Source organism: Trachurus japonicus, chromosome 15, assembly GCF_045865225.1.
Source record: "Trachurus japonicus isolate A0001 chromosome 15, Traja_1.0".
Taxonomy (NCBI): domain Eukaryota; kingdom Metazoa; phylum Chordata; class Actinopteri; order Carangiformes; family Carangidae; genus Trachurus; species Trachurus japonicus.
In genome coordinates this window covers 29093066-29110753 of record NC_140921.1, presented here as the reverse complement: position 1 = coordinate 29110753, position 17688 = coordinate 29093066, and the positions used below count along the sequence as shown (strand labels likewise).

The 17688-nt window shown below is 41.7% G+C and overlaps 2 protein-coding genes across 3 annotated transcripts in view; both read right to left on the bottom strand.

Annotated features, from left to right (window-relative positions):
- LOC146973899 (ras and Rab interactor 2-like) overlaps nt 1-4749 on the bottom strand; it is a 76885-nt gene extending 72136 nt beyond the window's left edge. The window contains exon 1 of one of the 2 annotated variants that reach the window (XM_085800914.1): nt 4541-4749. The gene's annotated coding sequence lies outside the window, so the exon portion shown is untranslated. The remainder of the gene's footprint in view (nt 1-4540) is intronic. The other variant, XM_085800913.1, reaches the window with a different exon arrangement.
- A 3500-nt stretch (nt 4750-8249) lies between these two features.
- LOC146973898 (uncharacterized) lies at nt 8250-11962 on the bottom strand. The gene is made up of 4 exons (XM_085799342.1): nt 11584-11962; nt 10408-10631; nt 10151-10310; nt 8250-8470 (listed from the first exon to the last, which is right to left on the bottom strand). The coding sequence occupies exons 1-4, from the start codon at nt 11882-11884 to the stop codon at nt 8250-8252; spliced, it is 906 nt and encodes a 301-aa protein (XP_085655468.1). The 5' UTR covers nt 11885-11962.
- Between the last annotated feature and the right edge of the window lie 5726 nt (nt 11963-17688).

Sequence of the window (17688 nt, the reverse complement as noted above, 5' to 3'; positions counted from 1 at the left end):
TTTGAGGCCTATTGATAGATATCACGTGACGTCACACAGCGTTCGCAGCCGGTCACAGCGCCATCTTGGGTACCGACTTCCAAAGGCAGTCTATGGGCTGTGACATCAAATCTCACAAAAATAGTGGATAAACCTTTTTTTATTACATGGCTCTATTGAATGTCGTATTCCGATAATTTATTGATATTTCTGATATTTATTTACATCTTGATTTTGCATTTAACAGTCTGTTATTCCTGTTTAACAGATCGTTGCTAAGTAAAATACACCGTTGCTAGGGACGCCGCTCTGATCAGCGCAGCACAGAAAAGAGAAACTATGCAGGATATTTACTTTGTTTCATTTTTACCGTCATTAAACAGCTTGGGAGACATGTACGTCAAGGGAGGCTGCCTCACTCTACTGAGTGTGAGCGGCACGTACGTTCACGTTGCTTTCGTGAATTGTAAACAGACAGACGCCCCCTCGGTTTTAGCGTCCAGCAGTTTAGCGGCTAATTCAACAGCAGTGATGGATAACTGTACCGGAGAGGCTCAACATGAGCTTCATCTGAGGAATAAACAGCAGCTTTTACCTGACGGGACACCGACGTCTGAGCTACGGTAGCTAACAGCTAACAGCTTTTACCTACTTTCTCTCTCTCCCTCCCTCCCTCCCTCCCTTTCTTATACACGCACACGCGCGCACACACACACACACACGGCCCAGGTTGTCTGTCATATCTGTTGTAAACCTTGTAATAACAGCTTGTTGAGTACAGTTAACACTATTGCTGCCTCGGTTTGAGTGTGGATTAATAGTTAACGGTTTGTTTAATGTGAGTGGTGGTCATCGCATCCTGATGAGTTGGGTTTTAATAACAGCTGAGCTGATAACGTAGCTGTGTAGATGGCGTGGATTGTGATGAGAAGGTGTTGCGCATATTAAGACTTATTTGTGCAAACCATTGTGCAAAACCTGTTTGTTGTGCCTTTTTGCGTGATAAGATGATTTGCCGAATTCTTCTTCCATTCCTGCAGCCTTTTGTCTCAATGTTAACGATGGCAAAATGTCCAGATATTTTATTACTTTATGAAAATGTCTGTGAGTTAAAAAAGAAAAAAGAAGTGGGCTACGCATTTTTGATTTGATTTGGCTTTTCGTGTATTTGGTTAAACACATATAAGTAACAGGAGAGAGACAGTGAGCGAGAGAGAGAGAGAGAGACGAGGAGAGAGAGAGAGAGAGGTCCGCTGGGTGAGCTAGATTAAGTTTTAACGGGAGAGAGAGCGGCGCACCGCGCTGTCAAAGATCGTCTCAGCAGAAAGGTGCTGGAGGTGTGTGCTTTCAAGGCAAGGCCATCAAAATGAGAAATATCCATATCCAAACTACATCAGGCAGCAGTCATTTCTGGTCAGAGAGGATGTGGCTGCACTGAGCTGAATAGAGGTTAACTCAGTGTTCGGTACCCAGCATGGCGGCGGCCAGGTGGAACACACCGTGACGTCACCTACTGATAAGTATCTATTAGCCATAGCTTTAGCCTTTTCAGCATTGCTTTAGCAATTCAGCATTGCTTCTCCCATGGTATTCAGCCTTCAGCATTCACATGCCTTTTTCTGCAGGAAATGCATTTAGCCAAGTCAGTCACACAACAGACCAGGCCAACATGGTCCTCTGACATTCCTCTGACGTGAGAGAGAGAGACACCAGGAATGGTCTGCCTCAGTCCTGACACTGAGCACTAAGCACATTAACAGATTTCTGAGGAGATTGGAAAACCAGGGTCTTGGCTGGTACCAGGAAATAATTTGGCTCTTTATCATGTTTCTCTTTCTCTCTCGCTCTCTGACTCACACACTGTTTGGTGACAACAGGTGGGGGTCCTGTCTGAGGAAGTTTTAACACCAGTCTCATTACCATGCAAACAATAAAGGACACACCAGGCTGTGAGGTGAGGCATTCAAAGGATGGAGGAAATCTGAGAATGACAAATCCACTGATGCTCCAGGCCACACAGAAAAAAAACAGGATAACATCTGAGTGTTTCCTCACACGATGACTCATATTATTGTAGCTTATCCTTCTATTCAACAATTAACACTGAAGCATTAGTTCTCTTTATTCTCCCTAATCCCTGTCAGAAGCTCCTTTCAGTGCAGCTCTAATGAGAGACCATCTGCAAGTATCACAATTCAACATAAGTTCTGTCTGAAGAGCAGCGCAACTTCACACAACACATTAATGCCATAATAACATCAGTGTTACACAAAAGTGTTTGTGAATCTGTTTAATTTGCTTCACTTGTCAGTTCTGGCTGTATGTAGCCTACGTGTATTTAATCACTTTCTCTTGCTGAACATATCTGTGCCTTTTGTGTGTATTGTGTTCCACCGAGTTAGTCGTCTGTGCCTTATTTGATTAGAAAGCAGGTCAAAGTCCTATTAGGTATTGAAACTAAGACTGCTTTTTGTAACAAGTTGTAAAAATGTTCTCTGTAGTAAAGCTGGACATTTTAACATGGAAGTCTATGGGGACTGGCTGACTGCTGGAGCCAGATTCTAGTGACCACTGGAGGAAGTGAAACTTTTGAAACTTCATTGCTGCCTTCATTTTCCTTAAAACAAGCAGTCAGCACTTCAAATGTGTGACGTTACAACTAAAACGTCACCCCGGCCTCTCAGGCCCACACCCAAAGTCCCACCGACCTGGACCTGCACCTCTACCTGTTCATCCAATCTTGCAAAATTTTGTCTCTCAGTGTTTATCTGAAATCTGTTGTATTTTGTTTCGATCAGTGTGACCCAATCAGACAAGAGTTTCAGATCTTATCTTCTGATTGGCTCACTTCTCTGTTGTTGCATGAGACAGGGAGAGATGATTTTTGGATCTTAAAATCACAAGTAGGGTTACAGTATACTGTATCTTCTCATGGATAAACAAATTAATTATGGGTCCTAAACATTATAGATTATAATTATAATTTCATGTCCTGCTGCCAAATCCTGTTTATTGTACACTAAAATACAACCCTGCTGCCAATGACATATAATCCAGTATTTACTATTTATCTCATTGCACTATTAGCCTACCTCTTTGTTTATTGGCACTATCAACTGACCAACCACCTATAGATAGATAGATAGATAGATAGATAGATAGATAGATAGATAGATAGATAGATAGATAGATAGATAGATAGATAGACAGATAGACAGATAGACAGATAGATAGATAGATAGATAGATAGATAGATAGATAGATAGATAGATAGATAGATGCCTTTTATTGTCCCATAAAAGTATCAAACAGCTGCAGCTCCAGTTTTAACCAGAACAAAGAGATCAGATCACATCACCCCAGTTCTTCAGACCTTACACTGGCTCCCAGTCAGCTACAGAATAGATTTTAAAGTTCTGCTACTGGTTTACAAATCACTGAATGGTTTAGGTCCAGGATACATGAATGACATGTTAGTAGAGTCTAAACCCAGCAGAGCTCTGAGATCTACTGACTCAGGTCAGATAGTGGAGCTCAGAGTTCAGACCAGACATGGTGAAGCAGCATTTAGCTGTGATGCTGCAACAACTAGAACAAACTACCAGCAGACCTGAGATCAGCCCCAACTGTCAGCACTTTTAAATCCAGGTTAAAAACATTTCTCTTTTCACGTGCTTATAGCTGAGAACTTAAAACTTTATCTATTTTATTTTATTTTACTTTTATTTGCTCTTGCTCTTAACTCTGTTTTTAGTGTTTTGTTTGTTTTTATTCTGTCTTATGCTTCTTCTTTTTTTAATGTTTTGTCTTTATGTAAAGCACATTGAGTTGCCTTGGTATGAAATGTGCTATATAAATAAAGATGCCTTGCCTTGCCTTGCCATAGGAATTTCACAGTCTGTCACAGATGACAGAATATAGGACAGCATGTCTACACCACCAGAAACATAGAACACACCAGACACATGATCACACATAGGCAGAGTAGAGGGTCTGGAGCTACAGCAGGTTATAGTGGGAGTCTGTTGAGTAGGAGAACTTGTAGCTATGTGTTCTCTCTTGTATTGCTCAGGTGTTGCTGTCCTCATTCTGTCTTTTTGTGGAGTCAAATTCTGCACTTCGCAATAAAAATAAATGTGATTCTGATTTTTATCTGATCTCAACACACAGTCTGACTCTGTAATGTGTGTGTGTGTGTGTGTGTGTGTGTGTGTGTGTGTGTGTGTGTGTGTGTGTGTGTGTGTGTGTGTGTGTGTGTGTGTGTGTGTGTGTGTGTGTGTGTGTGTGCAGGTTAGCACTGACGTCAGCCAACAGGTGGAGATGACTCGTACGACACGTCCCTCCGGATTCCTCTTGGTTGTGTTGCGGTTTGTGCCGGTGACCGAGCACACACACACACACACACACACACACACACACACACACACACACACACACACACACACACACACACACACACACACAGCGGACAGAGCCACGGTGTAAACAGCAGTGTGAGACCAAGCTAACGGCTAAGTTAACTAAGTTAACTAAGTTAACTAAGTTAACTTTAACAACCTACCTGTTACAGACGGAGTGTTTGTCCAGTTCGCCAAAGGGAAACCTCAACGCTCGGACCACAGGCTCCAGATGTAGAACTCATTCTAGCTCCACGAGGAGATTATCTTCTGTCTTCATGACTTCTTATAATCAATAATCAATAGGCTACTTTAATACTTCAGGGTCCATAAACCCAGAGGACAGGGTCCCTCCCGCGCCAACAGGCTCCGTCCATGGTCCCTGACTCCTCTGAGGAGCTGAGAGCTGCTTTGTTCTCGGGGGGTAAAAACAACCGCAAAAACAAACCACTTCCGCTTGGGCTTTTCAAAATAAAACATGACGTTACTTTACGTAGGAGGGTTAAAGGTGAACTGAGTTTCCATAGATGTTACGAGATGTGGGTTTCTGCAAAACATTTTATTTACTATCGGTATGAATGCATCATAACGATACAATTATTAAATAATGACGACACCGGGGACTTTAATCTGAAGGGAAAGGCCCACTTCCGGACTGGTTCCTCCCTAAATAATTAGCTTGATGTTTCTGCAACATTGGAACAAAACAAACTCCGAGTTAACTTTCAGGTCACGTGTCCAGAGTAGACCGGGATTGTTATCGGTCCAGAGGCGGTCGGCTACTAAACCAGTTCAACCTAACACTGATCGTCCCTGGATAACCTACATGTAGTCTAGCTGGTCATCAACCGCCTCAGTAAACCCTCTTTCTTTGATGTGAAAGATGCAAAGTTGTCAAAGCAACATTGTCAAGAGTGAACTATGCCTGCAATTAAATTAGCTACTGCCAAAGGTGTCTATTATGCATCTATTAGGCTATGTGATGCAGAGGGTTAGCTGCTGCAGAAAAAAGGCAGAGAAGAGAAGTGGTGTGACCAGTCAGTCTGAATGAAATCAAAGATACCAGAGGTTACCAGATAGTTTCCTCATGTTATTCTGAGCTGAGATGAGGAAGAGTAAAAGCGAATTCTTCGCTGTCCGGAATCTTGTGCCATTATCATTTCAAATAAAGTTAACAGTTATTGCAGTTCACATAACTCTGACTTATTACTAAAGTAAAACAAGCATGAAAATAAGTAAAAATCTTGACGTGAAAAATAACTGCAGTAGAGCTGCAGTAGAACGTATTGAGTTGAGAGTGCCACAGTCAGTTAAAGGGATAGTTCACCCTAGAATGATATTTCGCTCATTATCTACTCACCCTCATGTTGACTAAGGGCTGGAAGAAGTTTCAGATTCCTCCGTCCCTTCTCTGAGTTACAGGGGGTCTCAGCGTAGCAGTGCATGTCCATATAACGGTTGCAAAGGGACACCGGAGCTCTTCGTAAAAAAACACACACAAAAAAACATCCAAATAGCCTACCTCCATGCTGCTCGTATGTAATGTCCGTCTTGTGCTGAAGCCCCAAATTGCGTAATTGTCCCGAAAAAAATTAAATAAGTCTATATTTTAAGCTTGTTTGTAGCGGAAGCTTCTCAAAGCTCCTCTTCCTGGTCCGTCCAAATCTCGCGTGATTCGCAGTAACCGCACTGACGCATGCTGACGCCGGCGCAAATCACGCGAGATTTGGACGGACCAGGAAGAGGAGCTTCGAGAAGCTTCCGCTACAAACAAGCTTAAAATATAGACTTATTTAATTTTTTTCGGGGCTTCAGCACAAGACGGACATTACATACGAGCAGCATGGAGGTATTTGGATGTTTTTTTGTGTGTGTTTTTTTACGAAGAGCTCCGGTGTCCCTTTGCAACCGTTATATGGACATGCACTGCTACTCCAAGACCCCCTGTAACTCAGAGAAGCCACGGAGGACTCTGAAACTTCTTCCAGCCCTTAGTCCACATGAGGGTGAGTAGATAATGAGCGAAATATCATTCTAGGGTGAACTATCCCTTTAAGTTTAAATAATGTGTCTTACAATGCATTCATCTTTTAATTTCAGTTTCATTTATTCATTTTAAAAGCTGAAAACAGAGGAGGAAGGAACAAGACACATTTACTGACATCCCTCTGTCTGTCTGTGTGCGTGCGTGCGTGCGTGCGAGAGAGAGAGAGAGAGAGAGAGAGAGTGTGTGTGTGTATGTGAGAGAGAGAGAGAGAGATTACCAGAAAACTGATTGTTTTTTTAATTTGACAAGATTAGAATGAAACAAGACAAAAAATAAAATAGAATACAATTTAACAAATAACAAAAAAATATATAGCATACATTTAACAAAATATGGGGAGCTGCAACATAAGATGTGAATCAAGTGAGGATTCTTAATGCTCTATTTGATCTATCTATGTAGATGATGTTGACAGCTTTAAAATAAACCATGACACAGATCAGTGCATAAAACAGAGAAAACAGTACTACGCACTGTGAAACTGAGAAAGTCGGAACTGCAATTTGACATGTTGGATTCCTATTATAACAGCAAAGTAAGATTCTTCTAACAGGATGAATATCACATAGATAATACATGTGTCCATATTTACATTGAGACTGAGCTTATTAAAAACCAACCCCAATACAACAAAAATTATTCAATTAGTGTTGAAGCAAAATATGAAACAATCCTTGAAGCCCACAAGTCGTACCATGTGGTTGTGGTTCCAACTGCACAACATGTGTGTTTTAATGGAGACAATTCCCCCAGGAAACACTCATCTCAGTGAAAAGACTGCAGCTACAGTTTGTTGTTGGTGATCCGACTGTGAATATGACTCAACAGGCCAGTGGTATTAATCAGAATGCTGGTGTTATATCGCCCCCTACACGACAAACGCACTCTGTGCAGATTCTCTCCATCAATGGAGTTACAAAGCTGCTCTAGGGGACGTTACTGCATTCCTAACAAATAAAAAAAAACTCCACAACAATCTCTAGTTAGGGGCCAGACAGTCTAGGCTGTCAGGACCCCTTTGTTTTCTCCAGGATTCTTCTTCTTCAGGCACATCAAGCGTCTAAATTTAAAAACTTTGAAAACGTCATAGTAAATAAAGTTGGGCAAAATATAAGAATTTTATCTCAAAAACTGATTTTTTGAAAACATTTTAAATTCTGTTCCCATGTGAACAACTGCAGTCAATGTAAGAGTTTAACACTTATCGCTAAAAACAAGTGACCAACATTTCCAAGCTGTCAAGATGCAGTACATGTATTATCAGATTTTTGTCTTGATAACAGAATTTTGAAATCTGCCTTGACACCCTTTCAACAGCTCTTGGTGATTTAGTCCTCTGGACTTGTTCTTCCAGACCAAGGGGGCAGTTGTGGGTCTGAGAAGTGAAGCTCACTTCCGCGTTCAAAAAACTGCAATCCCCTCTTCTTCCTCTGGGGGCTGGTGTCAGAAGGGAGCATTCCCCATAGACCCCCATGTTAAAATCGCCGACTTTACATCCTCAGTAAACATGTTAAAAGCCTGGTGTCAGAACGTTTTTTCGTCTCAATCGATAGTTTCTACCCCCGCACACACTCTGAGGGGGGTGAATTTTTTTTTAACTCTACCGTTTTACTGTTATTAGGTTAAAATTCTGGCCAATTAGGGCGCGGAAACGTTGAGTGACAGGTCCGAGCAGCTCCGTGGACAGCTGCTTCGAGGCCAGTGGGCGGGTTCTCGGCCGGCCAATCCAACATGGCGCTGTTCAGGCCGCCATGTTGGAGTCACAAAAACGACTCCCCAAAACCAATGGATGACGTCACGGACGCTACGTCCATTCTTTTTACAGTCTATGTTCCAGACTGAGGAGCCACTTTGTAAATGTCGGTGTGCATGTGGCTCTGGTTAAAACCGTCAGCTTCCTCAGAATCTGGAATGTCTGCAGGAGGTTTGAGGCAGCGACGGCTGCTCCCTCCCTGTCTGAACGGAGCAAACCGCAGCCACTTCTTCACCACGTCGGCGTACTGGTGATGAGTGGCCTCCTTACCCACCGGCGTCCGTTTCAGCGCCCCTGAGAGGTAAACGCAACTGTCATTCCAGATCAACAAACACTGATCAAACAGTCCAGACCATATCAACTCAAACAAAGTCATTAGGTGAACGGGACACGAGCATGTCTGTGAAGTAAGTTGCTATCGTTCAAACGCTCAACAACACAGCTCTAAAGGAAACTGAGGTTCTTCATGTGTGGATAAATATTTTTATTCAGTGTCATGCACGTGGAGGAGATGCAACTCTGTGACCTTCAGAGGCAGGAAAACACGCAAGAAGACATGTGGCAAAAACACATCATCTCGGATATGAACTGACATTGAACACTGTCAGACACAACTAATATTTGACAAACACTGCACTTTGTCAAGGCTGTCTCTTTCTCTCAAGTTTCTACTATCTCTGAGCTCCATCAAGTCATTCAGCAATCACAACCTGTCACTTGAAGACTTATACGACATTACTACATCAATATTTAGTATCATTTCTACATTATATAAAAGGGTCAACACTTGGGGCGGTGCGTGGCGCAGTGGGTAGAGCGGCCGCCCCATGTAGAGGCTACAGTCCTCGCCGCAGGCGTCCCTGGTTCGAATCCCGCGTCGGGCAGACCTTTCCTGCGTGTCATTCCCCCTCTCTCTGCCTTCCCATTTCCTGTCTATCTCTACTGTCATCACTATCAAATAAAGGCAAAAAGCCGAAAAATATACTTTAAAAAAAAAAAAAAAAAAAGGGTCAACACTTGGTTGTAAATCTGTAAACTCAATGTCTGAGGATATTTAGCTTTTTCCAGACATGGCCCCGCCACTGAGTTGTACATATTTAAAAAAGGGTTACAGGGTTTTAATGGTGACATGACTTGTTAACATTAAAGCCACATTGCGGAGTTTATCGGCCTTAAAATAATGTCCCCCCCCCCCCCCCCGCGCCGCCGACACACACACACACACACAGACGATAGCGCTTCTCAACCAGATGGTGGAAGCACTGAGCTGAAACTCTGCAATGTTGCTTTAAGAATGTAGTTTGCTGGACATTTAACAGCCAGTGTTAATGGAAAATGATGTGTTGCATATTGTAACAGTCTGGTTCAAATAATGTAGGATATCAATGGAGCTCTATGACAGTGAAGAATAACAGACAATGACAGTGGCAACACGCCACTCTGTCAGTAGGATAAATACATAGTTGGTTTTGTTTTTTTATGGTAGGCCTATTTGTTATTTGTTTCAGCTGATCTACATGATCCATCAGTTCTTCTTCTGCAGTGGTTCTCAAAGTGGGGTCCGGGGACCCCCAGGGGTCCTTGAGAGGATTCAAGGGGGTCCCCAATTTTTTCCACAAAATGTTACCACATTTATTTTCCAGAAATATCACATTTTTTTCAGAAATTTTTTGAATTTTTTCCAAAAATTGCCATTGGCAGTAATTTGAACGTACATTGACTAAAAAGAAGGAACGTTATTCAGTCTCAGAACAAATATTTTTGTATTTCTGGTGTTTGTTTCAAAATTTTGTCCAATGGGGGGTCCGTGGTCTAATTTGTGTCCGTTTTGGGGTCCTTGATGTAAAAACGTTTGAGAACCACCGTTCTACTGTACCTCCTTTTGCTAAAACTGGACTTCATTCTCTCTCTATGGTTTCAATAAAGTTTACACTGTCTTACAATTAGAAACTTCACATTGTATATCCTACTTACGGAAGAGGACGCCTTGGAGGTGAGTGTTTCTGAAGCTCCTCTTCTGTCCGCGGCCCATCCAGTTCAGCTCAGAGCCGACAGCAAAAGAAAGCACAGCTTGCATGAGACGTCTCACTGCATCATCCACTGTAGCCCCGCCCATCCGACAGAGGAAAGACACCTTGAATTTGGACAAGAGATGAATATCAGCGTCATCGGGCACTGAGTGTGTGTACAGCAATCTACTCAAGCTACTAAAAAAGCACCATTCACGCCACCAGTTTCTTCTGTGTTCCGGGCTCCTCCAGCTGCCTCTCCATTTCATCCAGCTGCTCAAGGGTCTTCAGGGGGAGATCCATATCCACAGCCTCTACGTCATCTTCCTCATAACTGGTCTGACCCTGCAGTCGGGCCTGAAGATCCCTCAGCACCGCCCACTGCCTCCGCTGCTCGTCTTTGATCTCTACCAGTAAGGCAATGATCTTTTGCTGAGCTACAGTTTCTGGAGAGAAAAAGGTGAAGACCTGTTGTGACTAAAGTGAAGTCACTGTAAAGATCATGGACATGTGAGCCCATGCAGTGATGTCCAACACAAAAATGTGTCTGTTTTCAGTGTAGTGCTGTCAGAGGACCTGAAGAGCATTAGCAATACTGTTTTTAGTCTTTATCCATTGCTTATTCTCTAGTCATGCATACAGGTAGTCTCTTAATAATACATTATGCTGTTGTATGTATCTATGTGATTAGAATCATTATATCCACACACTCTAGCTTTAAAGTGAATTATGAAAGCTTTTGAAACACTGTAACTGCAAATCTTGGGGTTGAGTTCAAATTCTTATGTGTGTGTGTGTGTGTATGTGTTTACTATATACAGTATATAATAAACAGAGAAATTGTTATATTTATATAAGAACTTGAACTCAACCCCAAGATTTGCAGTTTACAGGTAACACAGTGTTTCAAAAGGTTTAAAGTTTTATTCACTTTGGGGATATAATCATATGAAAATTCATCACCATATGATTATACACACACACACACACACACACACACACACACACACACACTCTACCGGTCTAAAGTTTTAGTACACTTCCATTTTTTCAGTCTTTTAATGAAAATTATGCAGTTACAGTAAATGTCTAAATGAAATGAAATGAAATGAAAATTAAATTGAAAATTGAAGTTAAAAAAGAAATAATGGAATCAATTTATAAACCGAAAAGCATTCTAAATATTTGACTCATTAAAGTAGCAACCTTTGGCAGATATTGTGGCATTCTCTCTTTCTCTTTTATTTTTTCTCTTGTTAAACTATTGCTTTACCCACTTCAAGTATTGTGTATGTGATATAGGCTACATTAAGTTCACTTTCCCACAGGACCAGTGCGTGTCCAGTGTAAGAACTGGTTCATGGTGGACGGGACGGGACGGGACGGGACGGGGTCTACCTGTGGCAGGGATCAACTTGTCAGCGGCTCCGGAGCTGCAGGCGGAGCAGAGCTGCGGCTCCGAGCCGAGGCGGACGTCTCCTCTTTGCGCCTCGTCTTTGAACTCCGAGTCCGCACCTGGGCGTCTGGAGACCTGCTGGACCTGCTGGACCTGCTGGACCAGACTGTGCATCTCCTCGGTCACAGCGGTCAGCCTCTGCTGGAGGCTATGCACAGCGATGCCCGCCATGTGTTTGTTCACCAAGCCCTCCACCCGTCGCTCAATCGACCAGTCCAGATTGTCGCTGTGATCAGGCTCCATTGAAAGTTTCTACGCGCTAAACCGAGGAAACGTTCCCGGAAGCCTTACCGAACCTTTGGATAACGTTTCTTCTCTCATCCCTCTGCAGAGGACCGGAAATGAGATTTTCAGCGCATGATAACGTCACTGGAATGTTGAAAGAACATTGGGAGATGACGTGGAACTACATTTCCCAGCAAGCCGCACTGCAATAGGCATTCATTACAGACTTCCACTCAATCTGAGTTGTTCAAATATTTTAAATAAAACAGCAACGACAGCAGTGACACTATTTCATAGACAATTAAAGATTTTTATGTAGCCTACTTTATTCATTAGTGCTTTTCAACGCACTGTACTGTCATATTGCTTATAATAACAAACAGCAGTCCTTGGTTCAGGACTCACTGAGCTGGCTCAAACTATTGACCTTATCAAGAGGACACTTTGAAGCCTGGTTTTAAATGTGGAGAGATGTCATCTGAATCCAGACTAGAGCTGGATCCACAGGAGAGGAAAGCTTCCTCCCATTCTACTCCAGAAACCAGTATCAAGTAGAAATTGTTCTGTTGGGATAATACAAATCAGGATATAATAATAATAATAATTTTATTTATATAGCGCCTTTCATAGAAATGCATCTCAAGGTGCTTTAAACAAATCATCAAACAATTAAAAACAGTATTAATCAACCATCGGGCAGTAAAAATACACAGTGACAATAAAACAATAGCAGTGATAAAACAAAAACAATCATGCGAATAAAATTAGGCCAAGTTAAAAACAAATCAATTTGAGGAAAAAATAAAAAGATAAAAGATACCATACTCAGATCCCTAATTATATGCTCTATTAAAAAGGAATGTTTTAAGTCATTTTTTGAAAATAGAGAGAGTATCTGCCCCACGAATTTGAATTGGAAGTTGATTCCAGAGAAGTTGGGCCCGATAGCAAAAAGCCCTGCCTCCCATACTACTTTTTAACACTCTAGGCACAGCCAGCAAGCCTGCATTTTGGGATCGCAGAGTCTTATTTGGGTGGTAGGGAACTATAAGGTCCTCAAGATATGAGGGTGCCTGACCATGTAGTGCTTTATATGTTAGGAGGAGAACTTTAAAATCTAGCAGTTACCGGGAGCCAGTGTAGAGAAGCCAAGACAGGAGAGATATGGTCTCTTTTTCTCGTCCCATGAATGAAAGAAAATATAACAAAAACAATATCAATTTGTACCAGATTTAGGTACTGCTTTTATAGTAGCCTATTTGGTCCATTTAATGGTAGGTACACACACACAGCGGCAAACAAAAAAGAGACAGCAGTGAGCCTTTCTTATTCACCTTGATATGGGGACCCATGCAGCTCTTCCCCAGCAGTCCAAGTTCTCTGGGTGGAGAGGCAAGAGAAGACCTTTCATAGGAGATGAAATCTCTCTCTCTCCTGATGTGCCGCAGGTGTGGCCAGTGGCTGCAACATCTGCACTGGATAGAACACTCCCTCCACCAGACAAATATCCAGTGGTCAGATTGATAACGGCCTCGGCCATCTTCATTATAATCAGTCAATAATTGCGGACACACAACCAACTTGAATGTTGGTAACCCTAATTATAGCCCATTAAAAAATCCTAGAATATGTTGGAATTGGTAATTCCTATATTCTGCTTTATAGGGTAAGAGTTAGAGTATTATATAATAAAATCATTTATCTTAAACTGAAAAAATATATAGGCTATTTGTAATATTTTCCGTATAATATTTGATTATAGCAACAAATACACACTTGACACTGTTTCAGAAGAGAGAGAAAAAAAATGTTTTAATACAGTTCATCTATAAGCGGTTCTATTCATGGTTGACCAACAGGTGGAGACAAATCCCCATGGATACCTGCAGGTCAAGCGTCACAGGACAACTAGATGTCCTTGTAGAGGACTAGAGCTGCGTTCCAGTAGTGGTTCAAGTTGCCCCAGTTGACTCGTCCTGGCCACCGACAGGCATTGACCACCACACTGACCACTTGATTCCCACATATCCTGTCTGTGATGTCTGCTTGTACAGGTAGTGAGCTGGCGTGGAGGCGATTACCAAGTGAAGTAGAGTCCCGCAGCTCAAGGATGAATGTGAGAGATGGCGGCAGACTGAAAAGAACGGCATCTCCTTTTCCCCCAAATCCAAACTAAAAACGTAATTTGGCCTGGAAAAGCAAAGACAGCCTTTAGGAATATCAGCGGGGCATGAATCTACGATCGGGGGCGACAACAAAGGAATTCTGTAAAGCAAAGCGCGAGGAAAGGGGAAAATCTAACAATTGACCCATGTGCCTCCCGAAATGGCAGAGGCAACAGAAATAAAACAGCTGATTAATGAGCTGAAAAACTCTCTCACGACAGAAATTACGTACAGTAAAGACTTCCGATCGGAGTTCAAAGCCTACCGCATGGAGACGGAACGAGACATGAAGAAAATAATCGAACAAACTACGGAGTTGCGGCAAAAGCTTGAGAAAACAGACAACAGAGTCCGTGAAATTGAGGACAGAGTTGGGGAAATACAAGATGAACAAATTCTCCAACAGAACACGCATGAGGATATGAAGATCAAGATGAAAGAAATGGAGACACAGATGGACTACTTTGAAAGTAAGTCCAGGCAATGACATGACAGGCTTTCTCTGTAAATTCTTCAATGAAGTACTGGGACTGACGGACATTTTTAATATTCTCCGGGCGCACCGCATATACAGAGAAAACTCCTCCGAACAAGCCAGGCCGATCATAGTAACCTTTATGAATTATGATGTGAAGAAAAGAGTGTTGCAAACGGCATGGGCAAAGAGAGTGACCCTGAATGGAGCACGGATTTTTTTCGACCACGACTTCACAACAAAAGTGAAGCAACAAAGATCCATGTATAAGCCGATGCGCGAGCAGTTGAGGAAGAAGAACATCAAATCATATGTTGTCGCCCCAGCAAAGCTGAAAATTTTCAAGGACGATGGATCTTCGACAACATATGATAACCCGGAGATGGTATCCAAAGCTCTACAGGATCTGGGCATCGCATGTGAAGTATAGGATCAAGACACCAAACCTCTTTACAGAAGAAGGATGGATGGACAACCGTGCAGCATGGACAGAGGAAAGGCAGCAGATACGCGGCCCTAGAAGACACCGAGTCACCCCAGGACACTAACAACGAGTGAATATAGACATGTGAGTGACACTCTTATATCGAACAGACTTATTTAAAAGAGATTTAAAGATTTAAAAGAGGAAAAAAAAAAAAAGATATTCTTTTCTTTCTGATTTCACCCCCTATTTTCTAATCTATATCCTCCCTCTGTCTCTATCTCCTCTACCTGTCTCTGTGTGTGTGTGTGTGTGTGTGTGTGTGTGTGTGTGTGTGTGTGTGTGTGTGTGTGTGTGTGTGTGTGTGTGTGTGTGTGTGTGTGTGCGTGTGCTTTACGCATATGTGCCTGTGTGGTGTGGGTGTGTCCCTGAATGGAGGTGTGTGTGGAGGCTGTGCGTGGGGGTGTGGGAGTGAGGATTTGTGAGTACGGGCGTGCGTGAGGCTGTGTCTGGGTGAAAGAGTAGGTAAAGTGGTGGGAAGATAGATGGGACAAGTGTGGGTGTGCTAGAAGGGAAGGAGGTGGGTGTGGGAGGGGGGAGAGGGGGGGTTTAAGAGAAAACTATGAAATGAAATTAAATATGATTTAAGTTAGAGGCCTCTTTTTTTTTTTTTTTTTTTTTTTTTTGTTGTTGTTATTTTTGTTTTGTTCAGTTTTCTTCTTCAGTTCTATATTACGATAATGGACATTAATGAATATAAGCTAGGTAAGAAGGCCTGTCCAATATAAGATTTAAAATGAAATAAGTTGGTTATTGAATGTTAAATAAAACACAGGACGATGTGAAACTCTTGATCCCTACGTGACTATTTACTTTGTTTAATGATTGAGAGAAGGGGGAGGGGGGAAGGGGGGGGAAAGAAAAGGGGAAAAAAAAAGTCTGATTAATAGTCCCCTGGGATTATGATTACTTGTATTATTTATTTTCTTATTATTATTTTTTGTGTGATTGAGATTTTTTTTTGCCGCTACTTTGTTGTTATATATCTATTTATTATTATCATTATTTATTATTATTATTAATTTTTTTTTTCTTTACTTACTTCAATAATTATCTCACATTTTTAAAACCATGAAACCATATATAATAAGATAAATTTTGTTTGTTTTTTTACATTTGCTATTTTACTTGTTCAGCTTTTTCAATCTATTTTAACATTTTTCTCGAATCCTTAAACCATGAAACTATATGATGAACTATGCTGATGCTCATATATTTACTTATTTGCTTGTTTATTTCTATTTATTTTAACTTTCTTATTCCGCATCTTTAAACGATGAAATCACATATAAGAAGAGAATCTTTGTTGACGTTTATGTTAGTTATAAAGACTACGATGACAATGGGAAAAGGGGAGGGGGGGAAGGAGGGTGCCTATTATTTGTTTGCTTGTTTTTTCTTTGCAAGAGTGTTCCAAGTAGAACACAGACCGCATGCAATACGTTTGCATGAAGAAAAGAAACCTAGGTTTTAGGGTAGAATACCAGGAAGCTAAGTACACTATTGAGTCTAAGGCTATGCCTACACTGCACATGTTTTTTTACTGTGTTAATTTTGTTTGTTATTTTTTTTGCTTTAACTCTTCAGAGCTGAAAAAACGCAGGGGAAATTTGAAATTCTGTCTGACTCGACTAAACTTCATAAGACTGCTTAATACCTTTTATTAAAGCCAATGTTTAGATTTACAGTGTAGCAGGGTTAGCCGAGCCGCCTTGACAGAAGTCTCTCATTCCAAACCCACATCAATAACATTACCCGGTCAGCCTATTACCATTCAAGCAATATCAACCGTCTCCGTCCATCCCTTACTTCCAACTCCACTCTCATCCTGGTCCACACCCTGGTCACATCCCGCCTGGTAACTCCCTTCTCTTTGGTCTCCCCCACAAGTTCATCCATAAACTCCAATTGGTTCATAACTCGGCCGCCTTCATCATCAGCAGGATCCCATCCATCAATCACATCACACCTGTTCTACAACAGCTTCACTGGCTTCCGGTCAAATTCCGCATGGTCTTCAAAATTCTGCTCCACACCTTCAAGGCCATCATAAGCCGCAGGCACGGCGGTGGCTTGGCAGTGGTCAGAGGCAGGGGGCATGAACACTTGAGACCAAACTGTACAGACACACGCAGCTCCACGGACCTGCTTCTCCTACCTGTGTTGTTGCCGATCCCCATTATAGTAGGGAGGTTAAGCCCAAAAAATAGGCCTTTGACTTCAAGTCATGATGCAAAGGTTTCCTTTGGCATGGAAGTACCTTAGGGTCATACAAATAAATCTATCCTAAGACACAAGTGAGATCACACTTTGTATCCGAAATAAACACGTTTTTAAAATGCCTTTTTTTAATTGAGAAAATGCATGCTAAAAGCACATTCCATTTAGAATGTCCATATAAACTCAGGCAGATCCCCTGATGCCTTCAGCTCCTGGATGTGATCTACAGCTTCTGAGACAACATGCAGCTGCTTGTGTGACAGGATATTGGGTTTTATTCATGTAAAAACATGAATAAAACTAGCTGATACTGATTTGTTGAACATCAGACAACAAATATAGCCTTCAAGTAGTTAAATAATAAGATGTAATTCATATCACAGTAGTGTCAGGAAAGACCAATTAGCCAAATATTGTGTCGGTCAAAATATAGGCCTACTAGTTACTGCTTGTGTATGTTGATTTAAAAAAGTTGAAT

Excerpts from the sequence above, each read along its gene's own strand:
- LOC146973898 (XM_085799342.1), bottom strand. The coding sequence starts at position 11,884 with ATGGAGCCTGATCACAGCGACAATCTGGACTGGTCGATTGAGCGACGG. Across the intron at positions 10,632-11,583 it reads CAAGTTGATCCCTGCCACAG|AAACTGTAGCTCAGCAAAAG; the intron begins GTAGACCCCGTC and ends TTTTCTCTCCAG. Across the intron at positions 10,311-10,407 it reads CCGGAACACAGAAGAAACTG|GTGTCTTTCCTCTGTCGGAT; the intron begins GTGGCGTGAATG and ends TCCAAATTCAAG.